Source organism: Schistocerca cancellata, chromosome 3, assembly GCF_023864275.1.
Source record: "Schistocerca cancellata isolate TAMUIC-IGC-003103 chromosome 3, iqSchCanc2.1, whole genome shotgun sequence".
NCBI classification, from domain to species: domain Eukaryota; kingdom Metazoa; phylum Arthropoda; class Insecta; order Orthoptera; family Acrididae; genus Schistocerca; species Schistocerca cancellata.
The window spans coordinates 791784573-791808959 of NC_064628.1; the positions used below are offsets into that span (position 1 = coordinate 791784573).

Sequence of the window (24387 nt, forward strand, 5' to 3'; positions counted from 1 at the left end):
AGAATGAAATTTTCACTCTGAATTGAAGTGTGTGTGTAACTCAGCTGTTCTATTTTGGATGGTCACCATGTGAGTATGGGCATGCAGAGGCTCCACTTAATATTTATAAAAAATATGTGCATAAGCTTCAGCTTAGAATAGCACATCCCCTCCACTGCTCAGCATTTCCCTTGCAGTGTGCTGATGCCCTGCTGGAAACCCCCACCACTACCAATATCCCCACACTTTCCCTCCTAACTGCATGTCTACCAGCCACTTTATTATGCATGCACTATACCGAACATTTCTTGAATCAAATCTTTCACCTGGCAAGTGACATGTGGTGTCACTCAATCTTCTATGAAAATAGTGGTGTGGACACAGTTGCGTTCTACACCTGACAGGTGCATGAAGCATCATCTCATCAAAGAAAAATGGACCGAGAATGGAGGAGCTTGTGAAATCACACCACACAGTCACATATGCCGAGTGCAGTGAATGTCCCTGCACAACATGTGGCATAGTAGAACCCCATATGCAACAGTTCTGTGCAGTTGTGACACCGTGCAGAGCAAAATCAGAGTGGCGATTCTTCTGAAAAACCTGGAATCCTTGATGTGTAAAAACTGTGGTTAAACTACTGTTTATGGCTGGTATATAGCTCATCTGAGAGGAAAGAAAAGTATTATTTGGTATGCTGCTTGTCCCGCTGCTCACCATTAATTCTGTCAGGAGCTTCTTGAAACCATCTTCCTCCTCACACCTGAAATTCTCAGGGATTTCTTTTTCCAAGTTTGAGTAGCCATGCTGTAACTGTGCCTCGTCCATTCCAAAGAATATTTCCCAGCCACATATCCACCATTTTCATCCATGTCAAGAAAGGAAGGGCAATATTACGGTGTTGTAGGATATCTTGGGGCTTCATTTGTTGCACATGCTGAATATTGCCTACAACATACCAGTGTAAAACGCACCGCAAAATCTTTTGAGCTGTTGACCAGGAGAGAGACAATTCCCAAGAAATAGCTCGAGCACTGGCTGCAGAGTTTGAGGCATGTGCTTATGTTCAGTTATAGCTACAGCAACTTCATCAACAACTGAAATAGGGTTGGCCAACTTCCTTCTCCCTGCTTCATCATGTAATTCACCTGTTTTTCAGTTTTCTTGGTCACACTCTTTGCACAAATTAGTGACTCAGGTCCTCTTTGCAGGTAGCCCTTTGGCAATATTCCTGCAATGCAGTGGTGCTATTGGTGTTATTCTGATAAAACAGATTTACCAGTAGTGCAAGATCTTCCTTCTCAATACCCTTCATACAGAAAACGTAAATCTTCATAACCAATTATACCAACAGTCACTTCACAAAAGAAATCGACACACATTATCATATGCCTAGTGCTCGCAAGGAGACATCAGACCTACCATTTACATGCATCCTCTAGGAATAGGAAACAACTTTTGTAGATTGAATTTGTTGGCTAATATCTTGTGGATACTACGGTCATGTATAAATTTATCTTGTAGAGCTGGTACTTGTATTCAGTCACAACTATTAATCTCCTTCACAGTGCTTGGAACCTCTTCCCTGAAGATTTAATCAATTAGCTGGAAAAAATTTCAAACAATGTAAAGCATTCATAGCCAGAGTTCCATCATATTAACCACATATTGTCAGATTAACCATTAATACTATGTACTTTACAGTGAGCACCAGGCTGCTCCTCCTCTCTGGACCATGTACAATGAAGTAAGTCAAATACATTACATTTTAAATAATGTTTATTGCTGATACAGGCTATTTGGTTATGCCTTGGTGAGCCAGCATAACACTTTCCATAAACAGCTCCACAGGAGGAAATGTCCATCACATCAAGTGACAATTTCTATTCACTACTCATGCCCACATGTGGTGCAGCTCCTGCATATAGTCTTGGCTCTGCATAAACAGAAGTGTAGCAACAGTATTTTGTTCCATTCTAGCTGAACTAACTTAAAATAATATCTTTTCTCTCTATATTCATGTGAATATCTTCCATTTCTTGAAGAGCTTAAGAGTGTACCATGGCATTTCCTAACAAAATGTCATGTTACATTACAGTGTCACCAAACACAGCATACTGATGTGAAAACAGAAAACATTTCACATTATGTCTTTTTGCAGTGTAATATTTCCACCTAGTGGCAAAAGTGGAACCATTATTTTTTTCAGCATACTCCACATGTTCACTGATTAATGAACATACCTACAATGTTTTAGCATCCCATGACATATACAGCCAGCACTGCAGTACTCGGAGCACATTCAGTTTAAATTATAACCACCCGGTATAGAGGATCCATCATGGTGGAAATTGGATGGTTGTTAATAAATAGTTTCCTGAGGAAAGATGTATAATTGATTGTTTCTACAAAAGTAGAGTACTGTTGCTTTATTGCTTAATCCAGAGTTGCAGTTTAGAGGAACCTACCTGAGCTTTAGTTGTACATTTAATACTTTGCATTAGTAAATGAAAAGTAAGGACACAAGTCTCCAAGCTTTAAGTGCTGTTCCTGATGCAGGTAATAAGGGGTAAAGGAGTATAGCAGGCAATACTACAGAAAGTTACTAGTTGCACTAAAAATGTAACTGTTACTGCCTGATGGCAGAGATACAGGGAACAAAAGTATCATATATAGGTTCTGTGGTAAAAAAAAAATGGTTCAAATGGCTCTGAGCACTATGGGACTCAACATCTTAGGTCATAAGTCCCCTAGAACTTAGAACTACTTAAACCTAACTAATCTAAGGACATCACACACACCCATGCCTGAGGCAGGATTCGAACCTGCGACCGTAGCTGGGGTAAACAATAAAATATCTGTGGATGAAAATGTTCAATGTGATAGTATGTATCCAGTGACTCATGTGGATGCATAATTGGAAGTATAATTTAATTTATTTTGTAAGGGTTTTGTCTATTAAAGGACAAAATATGGTTAGGGTTTGTACAATCTTTTACTGGGTGATAGTAACAGTTATTATTATGAGTTTTATACGAAGCAGTTTTGTACTGTTTACAATCAACTAACTTTTATGGTTGCATTTATACAGATTTCTTTGAGGAGGCTAGCTTAACTTGGGGTAAGTAGTACAGCTGTTTACCTACCCCATTTTACTTGAATGGATTGGAGACCCAAGTCACAGATGTGGATCATGAGTCAGACTTTTCGTAGTTGTTTAGTCTGTGAACTGTACGGAAGTTGCTATTTTGTTGATACTCTCTCAATAGATTTCAATAGTAGGGTGTTAGAACCAATTTTCTGGACCTGTGGAGTTGAAGCTGGGTCTGTCATCAATTTAATTAATTGGTTTTAGCATAATCTTATTTTTTCTTTCTTTCTTCTCCACCACCTGTCCATCTCCTCCTCCCCCTCTCTCTACCATTGCCTCTTCCCCCCTCTGTCCATGTGTTCCTCATCTTCTCTCTCTCTATCTCCTCCTCCCTCTCACTCTGTCCACCTCCTCTTCTCCCATCTCTGTGTCCATGTTTTCCTCCCCCACTTCTCTCCATCTCCTCCTCCTTCTCTCCTTTCATCTCCTCCTGCCCCTCCCCCCTCTGCCTCCCATCTGTCCTCTTCCTCCGTCTCTTTGTGCATCTCCTCCTGCCCCATCTGTATGCCCTTGTCTTCCTGCCCCCTCTCACTCCATCTCCTCTTCCCCCTCTCTCTGTCCATGTCTTCCTCCCCTTCTCTGTCCATCTCCTCCTGCCCCCCTCTCCCTGCACACACTGTCCATTCTCTCTCCTCCCTGTCTCTGTTCATATCCTTCTCCCTCCTTTTCCTTCCCCTCTCTCTGTCCATCTCCTTCTCCCCTCTCTCTGCCTATCCATCTCCTGCTCCTCCTCCCCCCCTCCCTTCCTCCTTTCCCACACACTCAGTCCATTCCATCTACCCCTGTCTCTTTCCATATCCCCCTTCCCCTCTCTCTGTCCATATACTTCTCCCCCACACCCTCTTTCTCCATATCTCTTTGTGCATCTCCTTTTCCCTCTCTTGTCATCTCCACTCCACTTGGAGCTAGTTATTTCTTAACCTCATAGATTTCCAGGCAATAAGTTGGTTGGTTGGTTTGGGGAAGGAGACCAGACAGCGTGGTCATCGGTCTCATTGGATTAGGGAAGGATTGGGAAGGAAGTCGGCCGTGCCCTTTCAGAGGAACCATCCCGGCATTTGCCTGGAGCAATTTACGGAAATCACGGAAAACCTAAATCAGGATGGCCGGACACGGGATTGAACCGTCGTCCTCCCGAATGCCAGTCCAGTGTCTTAACCACTGCGCCACCCCGCTCGATCCAGGCAATAAGTGTTATATGTACCAAGTTTTGTTGGAATTGACCCAGTGGCTTTGGCAGAGATGTGGAACATACACACACACACACACACACAAACAAACAAACATGGCCCACTCCTGCATTGTACCCCTATTTTATTGTTTTTATGTCCTTGTACTCATCTGACCAGAAGTCCTGTTCTTCCTCCCACCCACCTTCAATAATTCCCACATCATCTACCTTCAACTTCTCCTTTTTCTCTTCTTAAATTTTCTAACCTACCTACCACACTGAGGGATCTAACATTCCATGCTCGTGACCATACAATGCCAGGTGTTTTTTTCCTGATGATGATATCCTTCTGCTATATAATGGTATAGAAATAGGTTACAAATAGTGTTCTTGTAGGACTGTGGCAGTATTGATGGTAATGTAATCAGTGCTTGTTATAAATACATTTGGTAGAACTATTGTATATTTAACCAATAGTGGGAGAGCTCTAAGAAAACATTATTTTAACCTAATCAAAATATCCACGGGCATACTGCCGGTCTACAGTGTCCAACGGGCACAATATTTTGGCGATCATACATGTCGCCATCATCAGGTGAACTGATGGACTGAGCTCCTGTGAACGTGCCGGCATGGAGATCCGTGTGCTATGGCTGCTCAGAGGGAACTGGGTTTGGTCGCGGCGGCGGCCGATTTAAATAGCCTCCGCCCTTGGCGCGATCCCTCCGCTGTCCGCGTCCCGCGCCATGGTCGCGTGGTGGAACAGATTGCAACATCATCTGAGATGACGTCGGAGTGATGGCTCTGTCTGCTGTGGTCGTCACAACTATACGTTTGCTTGATTAACCCAATCACTGGTTCCCAAGCCTTGCTAAGATTATAGCCACAGTCACGGTTTGTGAGGTCGTCATTGGTGCGAATTTCTATGGCCCCTCTAACAACGCTGCCCCAGTATCTCAACGTCTGTACCAGAATCCTCGTACATTCATACTCCATAGCGTGATTTTCTGACAAACAATGTTCAGCGACCGTCGACTTGCTCGGATACATCAGTCGATCCTCGACGGTACGCATCGTCTGACCAATATATGACTTGCCACATTGACACAGAATCTGCTACATGCCGGCCTTCCTCAAACTGAGGTCATCTTTGGCGCTCCCCACCAGTGCACGAGTTTTATTCGGAGGAAAAAACACAGTTCCGACCCGGTGTTTCTTCAAAATGTGTTATTTTCTCCAATAGTGCGCCTGTATATGGAACAAATGCAGTGCCTACCTCCTCCCTCGTGATTTCATCCATCTCCACAGATTGTGCTCTAGTGGTTGGGCGGAGAGCACGTTTTTATTTATTTTTTTATTTATATACTTGTTCCATAGATCTGTACATGTGAGCAAGTCACTCAGATGTGGAACGTGTCAATGTACATAATAAAATACATAGAATAAAGACATTGTTATAGTATTAATAACAGTGCGCAAAAGTCATACTTATTAGCTTAAAAACTAGTCAACATAAATGTGAAGATAGCAGTTTCATATTTAGGGCATTATTGCATCTATTTTAACCTTGAACAGTAATCAAAACTTCCCACTTTGGGTTTAAAAGTGACCCAAAAATGGAAATGAGAAAAACAGGAATTTTTACATTAGGGCATTATTACATTAGTTTAACAGTAAACAGTGTCAAAAAATTTAAAAACATCTTGCCAATCTGGGTTTTACTTATTTCTCTGAAAGAATTCCTCTAGTGAATAAAGTGAGGTCTCAAGTAAATAATTTTTCAAGCTACGTTTAAATACTGATGTACTACTCCTTATACTTTTGATGCTGTTGGGTAGGGAATTGAAAATTTTCGTTCCAGCGTACTTTACCCCTTTCTGAATAAGTGTCAAGTTCTTTAACTCACAGTGGAAATCCTCTTTTCTTCTGGTGTTATGTTCATGATGTAGGCAATTCGTTTCATACAGAGTGGGGTTATTTATTATGAAGCACATCAGTAAATATATGTACTGAGATGTTGCTGTCAGTATTTCAAGTCGTTTAAAAAGATTTCGACATGAGGTTCGTGGGGGTGCACCACAAATGATTCTTATTGCTCTGTTTTGTGCTGTGAGGATTTTCTCTGCGGCAGGTGTATTGCCCCAGAAGATGATGCCATAACACATGACTGAATGAAAATAGCCAAAGTAAGCTGACTTTGAGATGGTAATGTCATTGAAGCGTGACAAAATTCGTAAAGCAAATGTTGCCGACGTCAGCCATTTTAGTGTTTGTAGAACGTGATGTTCCCAGTTCAACCTACTGTCCACGTATACGCCTATGAATTTTGATAAGTACACTTGCTTTATCGTCTGATCATTCTGCGTGATAACTATTTCTTTTGGGTTTTTGTGGGTTGTCTGGAACTGGATAAAATTGGTTTTTTTTTCAGGTTTATTGAAAGGGAGTTAATACTAAACCAACCCAGAACTTCTTTAAGGATATCATTGACCTCAGATTCTAAGTCAGTAGTTGACACATTATCCACCACAATGCTCGTATCGTCAGCAAACATTGTAAATTTACACTTCTTATTGATGGATAAAGGCAGGTCATTAACATATATGAGGAACAGCAAGGGCCAAAGCACTGATCCCTGTGGCACTCCATGCTGCACAATTCCCCACTCAGAGTCCACTATATATTGTGATACACTATCTGAAACATCTAGAATAATCTTCTGCTTCCTATTTTCGAGGTACGATTTTAACCAGTTCCCTACGGGTCCTGTAATTCCATAATGACAGGCCTTCATGAAGAGTATCCGTTGAATCTGCCACTCTGAGTACCCATTTTTTCGAAATACAGTTCTCAGATGTTCCAATTCCTGGAGTAGACTTGCTGTGTCAGAGATAGTGTGCACCCTATGTACTAGAGTTTTAAGTACCCCATTCTTCTGCGAAGGGTGGTGGCAGCTGTCTGCGTGCAAATACAGATCAGTGTGCGTTGTCTTCCGATACACCCCATGACCTAGGGTGCCGTCAGCCCTTCTCTTGACCAAGACGTCAAAGAAAGGTAATTTACCCTCTGTTTCAGTCTCCATGGTGAATTTGATGTCGGGGTGTATGGAGTTTAGATGTGTAAGGAAGTCAAAGAGTTTATTCATACCATGTGGCCAGATGACGAACGTGTCATCCATGTAATGGAAAAAGCAAGTAGGTTTTCATTCAGAAAATCATGCTATGGAGTATGAATGCACAAGGATTCTGGTACAGACGTTGAGATACTGGGACAGCGTTGTAAGAGAGGCCATCGAAATTCGCACCAATGACAACCTCATAAACCGTGACTGTGGCTATAATCTTAGCAAGGCTTGGGAACCAGCGATTGGGTTAATCAAGAGTAAATCGAGGAAACGTATAGTTGTGACGACCACGGCGGACAGAGGCATCACTCTGACGTCATCTCAGACGCCATCGCAATCTGGTCCACCGCGCGACCGTGGTGCGGGGCGCGGACAGCGGAGGGGGTGCGCCGCGGGCGGAGGGTATTTAAATCGGCCGCCGCCGCGGCGACCAAACCCAGTTCCCTGTGAGCAGCCATAGCATACGGATCTGCGTGCCGGCACGTTCACAGGAGCTTAGTCCGTCAGTTCACCTGATGATGGCGACATGTATGATCGCCGAAATATTGTGCCCGTTGGACACTGTAGACCGGCAGCATACACATGGATATTTTGATTATGAAATACGCCGGGAGAAACTCAAGAATCACATTATTTTAACCTATTTCTGTGCCCTAATATAACGTCAAATCCCATGTCTGAAAATAGCATAAAAGTTGAAGTTCCAATAGCACAATAAAAAGGTTACAACTAAAAGTGAACATGATATCATTGTAAAAGCACTGAAAAGCGTTGAAAGATTACAAGATAGATAGTCCATATCATTGATGCCCCTGAACTTTGGCACCCAATAACTTCCAACATGGGTTTTCAACCTCTGGTTGTTGATTGCCTGTGTCAGTCAGTGACATTCTACTCACTCACAATACGATACAAACTTACTTTGCTGCCTTTGACCTCTTCTCGCTCAAAGAACATCTTTAGATCCATATGTTTGGCTCTTTCTGAAGCTTTATAATTTCAACAAGTTCCTTCATTTATTAATTATCAATGAAAATATTCATAGGATGGGACAGAAAACAATCTTAATTAGTCTCAATGAAATGGTGGTTCATCCACATTGTTTTTGTTACGGCTTCACTCTTGCTGTAATGAAACTATTCATCGCTTACTGCTGCTCCTGCATATAGTCACTCTCCCAAAAATAGTCAAATATTCACTGTAGAATTTACCGTGATTTGGTCAGCTCCACAGTCTGATCACTAAACATTTCAATTTCCTTATCGGTTTTGCAATAAGCAAACACTTTTTGTTCTGCCACCCAAATAACTTAGAGTGTGATGTGGCACATCATTTTTCCTCACTCAGATTGTTGCTGAACTGGCTTAACTACATCATTGGACGTGCTCAATCTGGTTGTGTACACTGCCAAGTATAGGAGACTTCTGACTGTGGTTCTATACTTTGATACATCCTGTTCACTAAACTTGTCGACATCTATTGCATTTTGTAGCTGTACAGTAACAGTGAAAGGTGTTTCCACAGGTCTGCAGTTTTCCATTTGAGATTCTTTTAAAATTTCCTATGCGTATGTTATTTGGTCTAAAATCTGTCATCTCTACTGATTCTAATTGACTGTACAATTCATTCTACTCTGAGGTATCTTATTCAAATTTTATGCATCAGATGTTTTTCATTTTGTTTGACAACTCGGCAATTGGTTGTAATATCTCTTGCTTGTGCAGGAACTCATTGAATGTCTTGTTTCATCTTCTGGTGGGCTGATTAAATCCATCAGTCCACTTTTCAAGTCTACAAAACCTCTCAACATTGTGAATTTCCTCCTGATTTGATATGCCATAGAATTTTCTGTGTAGTTTGTCAGTTAATCTGTGAAATTCATGGGCAGGTCCACATAGACTTCATCGTTCATATCAGCTTCAAATACACTCCTGGAAATTGAAATAAGAACACTGTGAATTCATTGTCCCAGGAAGGGGAAACTTTATTGACACATTCCTGGGGTCAGATACATCACATGATCACACTGACAGAACCACAGGCACATAGACACAGGCAACAGAGCATGCACAATGTCGGCACTAGTACAGTGTATATCCACCTTTCGCAGCAATGCAGGCTGCTATTCTCCCATGGGGACGATCGTAGAGATGCTGGATGTAGTCCTGTGGAACGGCTTGCCATGCCATTTCCACCTGGCGCCTCAGTTGGACCAGCGTTCGTGCTGGACGTGCAGACCGCGTGAGACGACGCTTCATCCAGTCCCAAACATGCTCAATGGGGGACAGATCCGGAGATCTTGCTGGCCAGGGTAGTTGACTTACACCTTCTAAAGCACGTTGGGTGGCACGGGATACATGCGGACGTGCATTGTCCTGTTGGAACAGCAAGTTCCCTTGCCGGTCTAGGAATGGTAGAACGATGGGTTCGATGACGGTTTGGATGTACCGTGCACTATTCAGTGTCCCCTCGACGATCACCAGTGGTGTACGGCCAGTGTAGGAGATCGCTCCCCACACCATGATGCCGGGTGTTGGCCCTGTGTGCCTCGGTTGTATGCAGTCCTGATTGTGGCGCTCACCTGCACGGCGCCAAACACGCATACGACCATCATTGGCACCAGGGCAGAAGCGACTCTCATCGCTGAAGATGACACGTCTCCATTCGTCCCTCCATTCACGCCTGTCGCGACACCACTAGAGGCGGGCTGCACGATGTTGGCGCGTGAGCGGAAGACGGCCTAATGGTGTGCGGGACCGTAGCCCAGCTTCATGGAGACGGTTGCGAATGGTCCTCGCCGATACCCCAGGAGCAACAGTGTCCCTAATTTGCTGGGAAGTGGCGGTGTGGTCCCCTACGGTACTGCGTAGGATCCTACGGTCTTGGCGTGCATCCGTGCGTCGCTGCGGTCCGGTCCCAGGTCGACGGGCACGTGCACCTTCCGCCGACCACTGGCGACAACATTGATGTACTGTGGAGACCTCACGCCCCACGTGTTGAGCAATTCGGCGGTACGTCCACCCGGCCTCCCGCATGCCCACTATACGCCCTCGCTCAAAGTCCGTCAACTGCACATACGGTTCACGTCCACGCTGTCGCGGCATGCTACCAGTGTTAAAGACTGCGATGGAACTCGGTATGCCACGGCAAACTGGCTGACACTGACGGCGGCGGTGCACAAATGCTGCGCAGCTAGCGCCATTCGACGGCCAACACCGCGGTTCCTGGTGTGTCCGCTGTGCCGTGCGTGTGATCATTGCTTGTACAGCCCTCTCGCAGTGTCCGGAGCAAGTATGGTGGGTCTGACACACCGGTGTCAATGTGTTCTTTTTTCCATTTCCAGGAGTGTATGTTGCAATAACATGGTCTTTGGTCATTACCTGAAGCTATCACTGTTGACTACAATTATTCTGTTTTCATTGTGTTTTTTATTGTTAATATTATGTGGTACAAATGCCCAGGTTCAATTTCATATTTTTCCATTTTTCACTTCTGACGTTACTTGTTGCCATTCGTTTTTATCGTCATCTGACATGGTTTCATATATGATTTGTGTACATTTTTTTCTTGATGTACTCGCCTTTGCAAATGGACAGATCTTCTTATTTTCTTTTATTTTGTAGACTGCCAGTTATTCTGGCTGTTTAGCTTTCTGCTCAGAATGTGTTCCATAGTTTTTATTTGAGAATGGTTCCCGTAATTCACATTGATTATCATCTGCTGGTGAGTAATCATTCTCAGCACATTCATCCTCCCCTTCAGTTTCCTTTCCCATTTTCATCTGTTCAGAAGTCACACAATTCCAAATCTTCACTTTGTATGAGATCACATGCTTCTCATGTAACCATATTACATAAATTCTGTAATGCTCGAAGTCACAGTCTGTAGTCCTTAATGATTTCTGAATATTCAACTGTTATGTGAGGTTGTCTGGTTCCAAGGTTGTCTGGTTCCAATTTGACATGACTACTTTTCATTTTCAACAGTACACAACATCCAAATAGTCACAGATTTTCTCCACCATTTTCTGTTTTTAGCCTTCTTGTTCACAAGTAATTTGCTGTTAATATCATGCTTTAACCCCGCCCCCTATAAATTTTGTGACAATTCATTCTCCAGAAGCGAACATCACACATTATTTGTGAGGGTTTGGTTGAACTGTTCTGCAACACCATTTTGCTGAAATGTGCTAAGAGTCAGATGCTCCAGATTCCTTTTTTTTGCAGAAATTCTTTGAATTCTTTACACATATATTTGCCTGCATTCCTCAAATGTAGCATTTGTGGTTTCTTCTTTTGATAAATACAGGGTTATTCAAAATGATCTAGACACTCTGAAGTCATTGTTATTAATGTTTGTATTGACGTAAGGTGTTATGCGACTGTATGTATGGAATCAGCAACTCAAGACATTTTTAGTGTTATGTTCACAAATGGTCTATTATATTGTCCAATTTGGCTGACATGTGGCCTAAAGTGCCTGTATCAGTGTCAGTCACAGCTGCCTTGATACGTTCTCATAAGTCAAGGATGTTGCGGGAAGAGGAGGTGTGAAAATCTCACAGGTAAAAATCACATGGTTTCAGGTTCGCTGAACATGGAACATCGTAATGAAAGAAAGATGGAGAACTGTCTTGTTGTAAAATGAAATTATGGCTGTCATCTTACAATTGTGACATGAACAACAGCTGAAGCATGTCCAGGTAAGAATGCCCAGTGATCATCCACTCAGCAAAGACTAAGGGCCCAAACACTTTTTACCTTGACCACCTTAGTTGATGGCTGCCTACTCCTTTTCCCATTACAAATATATCTCAATTCCTTAAACTTCTGTTCCAACTCATAAGTGGATCTTCCAGTAGATAGAGCCTTGTAAAATGTGGTCCCACATTTCTGACATACTGTGGTTGCAGACTTGCTCTTGCAGAACTTCATCACACAAAATGCCTTCTCCATTGGCCTTTTTGCCATATTGCTAGAGATCAGTAAAAAAATTCTTGAGTTGCTGTTTTCATACTACCATGTATCTCAAACAATAATCATTAAATGGTACAACATATTTCACTCAACCAAGTGATTGTGGGCCAGAGGTACATATTACATCACTCTGTATCAAGTGCAGGAGCTCATTTCCTCTGTTTTCAGTCTGTTTATCTTGTCTTTGATGCACACTCTGCACATCTGATTTATCCTGTCATCTGATGCTTCGAGAGCTATTTCACTACATTTAACTTATTTCTTAACTTTCTCAGTACAAATGTAGCCCATAAGACAATTACCTAACTAGTGGTGAGATTCACAGCAGGGCCATACTGGAATTGTCTTCACGAAAGTAGCACAGTTACTATTCTTTGAAGCTTTAGCAATTATTTCCCCATTTTTTTCATGACTCTAGCTTTATCTTTTGTTAATTGTACCATCACTTCATTGTCTGTTGCCTGAGAGATTGCTATCAAATTCCACATGATGTCTGGAATATACAACATATACTGCAAGTCGACTGTTTGTCCTTCACATTCTTCTGGTGGTACATGTCCACAATGTTGAAACCTGTATGTAACAGTTATCCATTGCTAGGTACTTTTACTGTCCATTAATATGCATGAAAATGACATATTTATCATGTTGATAAGTCAGGTGGCGTGTTGCTCCACTGTTCAGAATCCATAAATACGTTTCTATCGTTTTGTCAGAAAATTAGGTGCATGTCACATGTGGATATGCAGCCATGTCCAATATACTTGCACTTATTTCATTTATAGCTTGGCTTTTTGTGTCATTATGTTTCATACATTCAAATACACTTTCATTGGCAGTTAACTATCACAGAATTGGAAACTGTTTTGTTTGCCTCCTTTCTGTGATTTATATTACCCGTTGTATGAACCCTGATCACCATATTGTGGGCAATGTTTTCCAATATGTTCATAAACTTGACAATGAAAATATTGTGAGCCAAGGCCATAATGATCATCACTTATTCATCGTTACCACAAGGGCTGCCACACTGGCTGTTGCTGCAGCCTTGTCTCCTTTGAATACTTCCATCCCACATTCTTTGTTGTGGTTGCTCTCTTCTGACTGCCAAAACTTTTAATGCTCTCACTTCAGAAATATTTTGTATAGGCAGTGTTGGACACCTTTCATAACCGTTAGGAAGTGCATCATTTAATACTCAACGATACTTATATTTTAAGCCAAATTCAAACCATCTTCAGGCCACAAAAAGTTCACTCAACAGTGTATTCTACAACACATGTTATACCTCAATAGAAGATTTCAGAAATGATTAGTGATTGCTGTTGTGGAATACTTGGTGCCAATTCTTTTCAAAAACCTGGAATTCTCAGAGAACTACACTTTACTTGAAAAAATCAGGGAAATCTCAAAGAATTTCAGGAATTTCATAAACATTCAGGGACTTAACCTAGCATTGACATTGAATTTTATTGAGTTTTATAAATCACAAATTTTAAAATACTTAATATTTCAAAGTGCATTAATTATATGATATTATTGCATGTAAATTATTGTTGTTTAAAAACTGTGGTTAAACTACTGCTTATTTCTTATGGTTGTTACACAGCTCAGCTGAGAAGAAAGAAAAGTCATTATTGTGGTATGCTGCTCCCTCCCTCCCTCCCTCCCTCCTCTCTCCCCACCTTCTCATTATTATTTTAATGGAACGTTCTTCACACCACCTCCTCACACCTGGAATTCTCAGGAAATTGAATACATCTTTTGTGATATGAAGATGATCTGAAATTTATTGAAATTGATAGCTGAAGTAAAAAAAGTACATTTGTATAACAAATGATGCAATTCCTAAAAAGCACTCTCTTCACTTTCACATTTCAGCTTGGAAGCCATCATTTTTCTTCCAAAAGACAATTTGTGAATTTCTTAAGAGAGATACCTGTCTCATCAGATCACACTCTTCTTGCAGTAGTTTTGAGTTTGGTAGGTAGAGCCATCAAAGTATGCATAGTTGCTTCCTTATCTGATAATTATGTGCCAAAACCATGAACTTTGAATAGTAGTGCATTTCCCAAGGTAATTTAACATTGGTTTATCCACTTTCTTTTCAATGTTCACACATTTCTCTAACACAAGCATTCCATCTCACAAATCAAAATGTGTATAGGAATCTTTCAGTGCATTCCATATTTCTTTCACTATGTTTTGCAGTCTTGTATGTCATTCAGATAATTATAGCCCACTGTTGTTATGAGAATTCCCATTGCCTGCTCATTTTCCTTTCGTTTGTTTACTGTGAGTGAATTTCCTGTGCTTGGATTAATCCCACATGGACACTATTTACTGATGATTATGCCCTTAATTTTTGAGACCAGTAGAGGTAATTAATTACCTTTATTCAGTAGTCTAGAAGACCTGCTGAATACATTTAGCGGTGAGCAGGTGTAACCAATAACATAGATGTCACTTCAGTAAACCACATGGCAGGAGCTAAGATTAATAGTTGGCAAGTGCTCCAGTATCTAACATCCAGTGACTAGTGACCATAATGTGATTGTCATTGGGAGGAGGAAATGACCATAACTCAGGGAGACAAACAGAGGAAAGCAGGACTGGGTTAGATATCAGGAAAATGGATTGCCTTCCTTGTAGAATTTGCAGTCGAATCACTTCCGGTACATTTAGTACGCATCTACTAACTGTGCAAAGAGCACTGGACTTTTTATTCCTTAAAAAAAAAAGAGAACGAAAAAGGTAAATAGGGAGGCTACGGCTTTTGGAGCCCAATCAGAGCACATTGCGAGCCTTCATGAATACCAGGCAATTAAGATGTGCTACAAAACATTGCTCCAGGAAACTAAAAGAATATACTGGGAGAAATTTCTACAAAGGTAACTGCAATTTGACATATGGGAAAGACCATATAAATTATTGATTGAAAAGGTTAAGGGACCTACTGTCGTGTGCACAATTCAAAAAGAGGATGTCTCAGTGATGGCTGGATGGAGGGAGTCAGCAGAAATCTGCTATGAAATGCATGCACAACTTAGAAGTGAACTAGACACCGAATTCAACAATCAGATGTTGGTGGTACCATTCAATCAAGAAGAAGTTGCTGTCACAATTTCCAAGCTCTAAACTGGAAAGACACCTGACCCATATGGCATCTACCCTGAGGTTGTGTGAATGGTAGGTCCACTGATGGTGCCATAATTGACAGCATTACTAAATGAGGCATTGTGAATAGGTAGGATCCTGGTGATATGGAAAACAGTGAGAGCTGTAGTGATTTAAAAAGGAAATGAAAAAGATCTGGCATCACCAAAGAGCTATAGACCTCTTTGCATATTAAACATCTAAACCAAAGTTCGGTAACATCTGCTCTGTTATTGGTTGCAGGTGCACAGGCAGCTCATGGGTCTAATCCAGTGTCAATATGGATTCAGAAAAGGGAAGTCTATAGATGATGTGGTTAATGGAGCTCTTCAGATTGTAGAAAATTTGACAATGAAGTATGAATTCAACTATGAAGTATGCAGTCACGCTTGTGACATCGGAGGTGCATTTAACAATCTTTGGTGGTGCAAATGTTCACATGCCTTCAAGATCTCAATGTCGCCAAGTGTCTGTATAAGATCTGTGTAAGAGGTTACCAAGGGCTGTCCCCAAGGCTCCACAAGTGGTCCACTGTACTGGGATCTTAGTATTGACTGCTATTACATCTGTTAGATGGGGTAGAAGCTACAACAGGAGTTATTGCATATGTAGATTACATTCTAATAGTTGTGTATGCAGTTTCCAAGATGAAACTTTAGGAAAAGGAGGGTGACATGCTTGCTCAGATGCAGCTTTGGTACAAGAGCAGAAAACTGACTACAGCTGTTGTAAAACCACATACACACTTCTGAATGGGAGATTTTCTTTTGTCAGAAGCCCTCCCTGACACTTGACAGAATATCTGTAAAATGGAGCACTGTTTGTAGGTATTTAGGCATTCTTCTAGATGAGAAAAGAAAGTTTCAATAACGTATATAACTTTACTCAGGAAGTGGACAAAATTATACATAAAACTGCCTGTGCTGGTACTGCTGACTATAAATTTCAGTTGCATGTGGTGTGATCATATCCCAAAGCTATCCTCAATGCCATCGTGGGCTTAGCTGCCAGTGTCTGGGCATATCGCCTCAGGGTAAGCAGCTACAAAACAAGACTGTGATGATTTCAGCAGTGTGTACTTCTGAGGCTCTCCAGTGCCTTTTGTAGTATGGCTGTAGAGGATTTACTGGTGATCCTCAGGATATGTTGAATGGATATTGTGATACATTACAGGGCAGTGCTGTATTGGTTGGGGCATGAGCAATATGATTGTGTGTACAAGATAAAAGGAATGCATATTACTGATATAAGATATTTATGAGCCTGGAAGTTAGATGAATGGCAGCCTGGCTGGGACACTAGGAGAACTGCAACGCATGTTTATAGCATATTCCCAAGCATCAGGGACAGGCTCAAACTGTGCGACATTGCCACTACTCAAGGCATGGTGCACCTGTTACCAGGTCACGGTTCATATCCAAAACATCTGCATCGAGTGGGATGTAGTGACACACCAGTCTGTCAATGTTGAGAAGAAGGTTCTGCTGATCATGTTGTTCTCAGATGCCACCTTTTCCAGGTAGAAAAAGACTGCAGACAACTGGACTGAACTCTGCAGACAATTACAATTGACCAAAACTTGTGGACTACAGTCAATATGAAAGCATGTTGGATATCTACAAGGAATCTGCGCAGCAAGAAACATCCCAGTTTGAGTGTTGTTTGCTTCCAATACTCCACAGTAAATCAATCAACAGTCTGGCACTTACTCAACTCTTTAACTGCTTTTAACTGGAATGTATTTGCAAAATTTCCTTTCGTCACTTAGATGGCATACTCACTCTCTGTCATTGGAGATAGATGAATCTGGCCACATAACTTGTTAATCTTCTCTTAAAATTGGTAGGAGGGACAAATAAACATTGAGCATTTTTTTGAACATATATACAGGTAGAGATTTCCGCTTTATAGTACACCACATTAAAAACACTGGAAGATCACAAGAAAGGTACAGTATTACACATAACTGACATAATTATACTTTCCAAAAAGAGAAGGAAGCTAATGTATATAAAAGTAGCACAGATGGAAGAAGGATGAAAAATGTTCATCATACAACTTTATGAGGAATGAAGATAGTTAAAGGAAGAAGAGAATTATTACACTGTAGTTGGCAGAAATGTTTTGGTACCATTATTTCCTAAGTGACATCTGGTATTTGGGATGTAGGTCATGTGCTTTGGCATAATTTTCTACCTAAAATTTTATCTTCTGCTTTGGGATAGCCTATTAGAGACTATGAAGATAAGTTTAGATTATCCAGTGTTTACGGCTCTGTGAAACAAATATTTTCTACATTTTGCTGGTACAAATAGATAGAACAGTTTGGATGTCACAGATAATGGAGTAGGGAGTATTCATTTACAAAATAAAAGTTGTGGAACTGAAACCCTTATCTGCATACCATCTGATGATGTCTCCCACTACGGCAAACTAAAAATTAGGTAGAAAATTGTGCATAATACTATGATCTAAATCCCAAACACAAGATATTACTGAGGAAGTGTACACTGGACATTAAACATTGCACTGCATTTTTGTCATTGTTTCTGTAGTGTAACTTATGTGTATATCATGCTAGCAGTTTCTTCCTGTGTCACCATTTGATATCACTTCCTTCTTTGTTTTCTTCATATGTTTTAATGAATGGAGTTCTGGTTTTTCATAACTAAGTATGGTATGCTGTTCTCAGTTCTATTCCATTCTCATTGGCTAGCAATAATGTGTTTGCCATCATTTGAGTAGAGTTTGTAAGCCTACTGTCCCATCTGTTAAATCAAATCATCATTTGTGCACAATATAGTGTTATTACTTACAGGCTCACATGTGTAGTAATTTTTTTGTCTTGCATAAAAGCTACTGATGCAACCCATGTCAAACTGCGGTATTAGTTAATGTTTAACTGCTGTGGGTAAAATTATTATTTGAAATTAAGTGATGCTTGTATTTAAATGTTGCAGGAGGATATGGAAAATAATGAGGACATTAAGGAAATGAAACAAGAAGTCCTTGATGGTGTGAAGAAAGTTGCAAAAGAGGTTTGTTTTAAACCATGTAGGCAAAATTAATTTTTGTTGCTATTTCCATTTCAACTTTATTACTCCTTTTTGCTTCTCATATATGAAGGTGCTTCCGTGGAATTGTTATTGCTTTATAGAACAATTAAATTATATTAAAATCTACTTCATCAAATTACATTTTATCGAAAAAAAACTATTGTTTAGTCATTTGTCTGTGTCAGTGAAGAAAATTTTTGTTTTTCATTCCATGGTGATCTTCAGGTACTTGAATGAACAAAATATCACAGTACTACAATTTATGATCTTATAATAACACTTGTAATTTATAATGTATTTGATGTGTAGCCTTTACATAGTGGAAAAACATTATTTTCAATATATTTTCAAGACTACTGTATGTAAATATTAATTTTATTTGCAGACCAGTATTAGGCTAACACCTATTATCACCTGCCCTTTTTACAGAAGACAAACACACTGTAGAAATAATTACAATTTGGTGTATAAGTTATGAAAGAATTGCTACCACATTCAGGTGGCAAAATGTACAGTACTGTCGATTGACACATACAAAAGTGACACACTACATAGCTTTTAGAACTACTAGTACCTTCCTTGGGAAGGATCAACAGTGTCTAGCAACAAAATAAATTATCGCAAAGAAAAGTTTTGGTTAATAGTTCATTGAAAAATATTCTTCCAGTATAGTCATTCACATCAGACACAAAAACTAATTAAAAAGCTACTGTTAGTATGTGGGAGCAGTTCAATGATTCATAAATTTTATCATAATTGTTGTACTCTTCTGCCACTACTATGATTCGTCCCAGTGTTTTCTGTATAGAATGCCTTAAGTTGGAAAGTTTGCATCAAGTTATCAGCCAACTGTTTTACAGGCAACAGAATTTTCTAAGAAGTTTGAAGAATATTCATACCTGTGGCTTGATGATCGCGCAAACTATATGCAGCAGTTCTTGGAGTATGGACGACAGTTGACTGGCGATGAGCTAGAGATGCTTGCATCAGAAGAGGAGCCGGATCCTGAAGGCTCGCCTCCTACATTGGACAATTTCAAGGAGCAGGTAATCAATAGATACATTTAATTTTGATTCATTTTGATAGAATACTATTGCCAATAATTCTCTGCACAAGAAAGAAACATGGATTGTACAGAATATTTACTGTCTGTAATAATGTTGGGTAATTAATACAATTAGTAGGTAAAAATGAAAAAGAAACAAAATTAAAATTTTATAAAATCATGGCTACATGGAGGTGAGTCACGGGTCCCTGAAAAACACAATAAATTTAAATGACAAGCAGTAGAAAGGAATATATTAGGACTCAGATATTTATAATATTAATGAAAAGACTGAAGAAAATAAAACATTGGGGAAGTATCACATGCAAAGATTGAATGTAGAGGCAGTGCTGTACCAGCCAAGAGAAAGAAGGGATGTAGGAAGACACAGAACAAAATGGCATTGGAAAGTGAAGATGGAACAGGCACAAGTGCCTAAACCTCAAGGGGCTGAAGAAGAAGGAGAAGAAGAAGAAATATCCTAACTCAGAGCCCCTGCTTTTGTGAGAATTAAACAAAATCTGCAACCTATCTACGTGTGAAGTTTACTTCAGTTAGATAGATTATATAAATTTCTTTCTTTTTTGATATTCATAAAACTATGTCTATATGAACACTAGAATATTGGAAGATGTGAAAATTACCTATGGCAAAAGATGTGAAAATTACCTATGACTTATGATTGGTGTTTTTATTTATAATCCATTCAGTTTTTCACTTATTTGATTCAGTTGAGTTTGTTGCAAAGTGTATAAAATTTGATTTCATAGAAACAGCATGAATAGAGGAGGGTGTTGATTTGGCTCATCATTAATTTTTACTCTGAATCCAGAATAAAGAATATTAGTTTGTGATAAAATTCTAGCAGATATTTAGTCACTGCTGTGAATTTCAGAAATGCTCTTAACATTGTGAGAATAGCTGAAGTACATATTTCAGTTCCAGGAGAAGATACCTCAAGGTGCAGGAGTAACAGTGGTATTTGATTTGCACAATGCACCTTTACACTTATTAATACCTGCAATTAAGATAATCTTTTTGAATACTGTTCATTAATCAGTTTTTATTTCTTTCCTAACAGATAGACACGTTTGAAAATCTTTACAATGAAGTGGAAGAAATTTCATCAACACATACATTCCACTCTTGGTTTCAAGTTGACATACGCCCATTCAAGCAAGCACTGTTAAACACAATATGCAAATGGAGTGGTATGTTCAAGAGCTACCTTGTTGATTATGTTACATCTAGGTAAGTATGTAATATTCTGATTCTTTTAAATTTTTTCTTCATTTGAACTCATTTACAAATATTTGTTTTACTATGCCTTTAGTTTACATTAATCATCATTTGCATCATATGTTTTTGCATTCTGCATACCCTTCAAGATAGCTACAAACTATTAGTGTCAGACAATAAGTAGAGCTCGTATTTATTTGGAGATTCCTGAAAATTTTACTTTCATTCCCTATAAGCATAGTAATTTATTAACTAATCTTCAGATGAAATTGCAGTGTGGGGGGATTAAGGGAACTTTTCTCCCACAGTAAGCCATTAATATAGTTCATGATGCACCTTCATTTCTAATGTGCTGTCATTTCATGCAGATAATTTCAAGCAGGTATTATGTGACAGGCTACTCATAGAAATTGCAGTATTTCTGAAACTGCATGGACATTTAGATAGCAGTTATTATTTAAGACTGCTGTGAAATTGGAAAGGAATATGAAAATAAATGTCTTTCCCAATGCATAGCTTTACTTTTGTGTGCCATTAGCGGTTAAACCATTTATACAATGGTGAAATCTGATGACAAAACTCCTCAGATTCAGTGCGAAATGTGAGACTGTTTATTAGATTAAAGATTGCACATGGTTGGTACTATGGCATGGAATTCTAGATATTGAAGATTTTCAGTATGAAAAAGGTATCAAAATTTTTAGATATGGATATTCTGTTGACTCCTGAGAAGCCTGTGGACAGTTTAAGTTAAAAGTGAAGAAGTTTTGTTACAGCCAAATAAAAACTGGGAGACACGATTTCCTAGTTGCAGAGTGTAAAGCAGTTGATAGGACTGTGAACTACTGAACAACATCCACAAACTGCAGTGAACTGGGATAACATTAAGCATTAAATAATGGATAAATATCTAAGGAAGAAACGTTGAGAGTATGGGATGTGAAAAAAGGTAGCAGAAAAGATGCGAAAGGGAAGTATTTCAGTTAAATCTCTTACCATTGAGTTGAGGTACTGATACAGCCTACTACCTCTTGAATGGTAGGAGCCTTATTGGCTGTAGAAGAAAGTAAGGTGCAGCAGAGTATTGATAAGAATTTAAGAGACAGTTCAGAAACTGTGTTGAGTAAAAAAAGAAAACCTTTTTGCTATGTAGCATTCACATGAGGGCTGTGGACCAACAGCTGCAAGAAAACATAGGATCCAAGTACTAGATCAAAAGTGTTTGAAAACTTAGTGCTAGCCTTGTTCAAGTAATAGAGAACATTAGGACACTGACTAGGTAAGTAAATAAAGGGGATTAGGTATTGGTAGCTGGGAGCACAGCCAAAGTCTGACCAAGAATAACTACTACAGTATCAGGAATGACCTGGATAAGCTAGATGCAGCAACCTCACACACTAATGTGGCTTTTGTTAATGTCCTTCAGCGCACCATCATCTGTAATGTACAATGTGGTCAGATGAGTTAACCAGGAATGGAACAAGTTGCTGCTGACTTCGGTGGGCACTCTCATCAATGTTGTGTCAGTTGCTGCTATTTGGAGGTGGAAACACACAAGACATGATGTACACATTAAGAGGACGGGGAAAGGTGAAATGAAATGATTGTATGGCATTGATGGCTGGGAGTCCCCACCTGGGGAAGTTTGGCCACCTAGTTGCAAGTCTTTTCAGTCTACGTCACATAGGGTGACTTGCGTGTTGATGATGATGAAATGATGATAAGGACAATGCAACAATAGTCCAAGAGCAGAGAAAATCTCGGACTCGGCCAGGAATTGAACCTGGCCCTATTCCATGGCAGTCAGATGCGCTAACTGCCCAGCTAAGGAAGCAGACTTGACTATAGATACATTAACAGAACTGACAGGTGGAAATTTAAAGGGGCAGTGTCACCAAGGAACTGTGATTACAGATGCATGATGTTAACCTTTTTTAGGCTAAAGAGTTCATTCATTCAGACAGACTGCTTTAAAATAAGTGCAAATAAATGCAACATCTCATTCGAAAGAAACTTGTTTGAATGAAGTTACTGTGATGCATCAAGTGTTTTTTCTTCTGTTTTTCTTAAAAATGACATATTTAATTAACTTCTTGTCTGTTTACATGATCTAAAATGTCAAAAGGGAGCTGATCTATTATGCCTGTTTGAGTACTACATTAACACACAAATCCGTATGTTAAACATAGCAGCCTATTTCTAAAGAGAAAATTTGAAGAAAGGAGGAGTTGCCATGCACATTGAAAATAACATCAAGTTCAAATCTACTGAAACTAGTAGCTTCTGCTTGGACTGATAATTGAAAGCCTCTGAATTATTACTTCTGGAAGCTATTTATAATTATTATAGGATATAGATACATGCTAGGAAATTTTTCAGATATTCTCAGAGAAGTTTTAGTTGTTATTATGTGATCTAACAGACAAAAGGAAGCAAATGATAGTTTCTAGGGGTTTTAACATTAATTTTCTGGAAGACTGAGAAAAAAGAAACAATTTGTAAATGCTACTTAACACATATAACATTACTTCTTTTGTTAATTTTACCACCATAACTATACAGGAAAGAGTACACAAATAGACAATATATTTGTAGGTGAGCATGTAATCAGTGATATAAACATTCATTCATTAGTGAGAGGCCTCTCTGACCATGATGTGCAGTGAGCCAAACTTAATAACTTATTACAATAAAGTGGTAGTATTGAAAACAATTGGACTAATTAGTGAACAGACAACAGGAAGCTGAATGGATGGATTTGTATAATGTGGCATGTCAGTTAAAAATTTAATGTAATTACAAATGGATTTCTATCAATCTTTAACAGCTACTTTCTCAAGAAAACAAAGAAACGTTAGATGGTAAAAGGAATCAAAATATCATGTACAAGAAAAAGCACATTGGGTGAAATGGTCGGAACAAACAGAGAAGGAGCACTGATTTCATATTACAACAAACAATGTGCTTCCATAAGAGCTTAAAGTCCCAAGTTATCCCATAATGGCAGAAACTTAAAACCTCTAATTTACTTGGGAAATGGAGGAACAAACTTCTGAAAAATTAAAATCGTGTCTATATTCATTCAGTGCACCTTGTGCACCTTTGCAAAATCACAAGCAAATTGCATGGTCTCAGCCTCTGTCCTGTATTGTTCTTTACGCAGTGCATATGGAAATGAGTATCAATAGTGATCCTACATTCGACACTGAATTTAGTGACTCAGAAAGTGATGTAGAATATGTCATTACTTTATTGGATGCTGTAATTGCTGACTGTTCACCAGATGAATATTTGGTAAGTGCTCACCAGTGGTACAAAATAAGTACAAGTGCTATGCTCCAGCCAGATCCTCCAAGACTTCCTTTCACAGAAAATGCTTCAGTTCATCTAGTGAACAACTGTGCGGATGATGTCATGCCATATGTGTATCAGTTCATTGGCAGTGACTTGCTGCACATCATTGTCATGAAGAAGAACATGTAAAAAGCAA

General features: G+C 39.6%; 1 protein-coding gene across 1 annotated transcript in view; it reads left to right on the top strand.

Moving 5' to 3' along the window:
• The window catches only part of LOC126176568 (dynein beta chain, ciliary), a 790269-nt gene that overhangs the window by 243765 nt on the left and 522117 nt on the right, over positions 1-24387 (top strand). The window contains exons 19-21 of the mRNA XM_049923728.1: positions 18518-18595; positions 19474-19659; positions 20740-20909. Coding sequence (XP_049779685.1) covers positions 18518-18595; positions 19474-19659; positions 20740-20909 — 434 coding nt within the window. The remainder of the gene's footprint in view (positions 1-18517; positions 18596-19473; positions 19660-20739; positions 20910-24387) is intronic.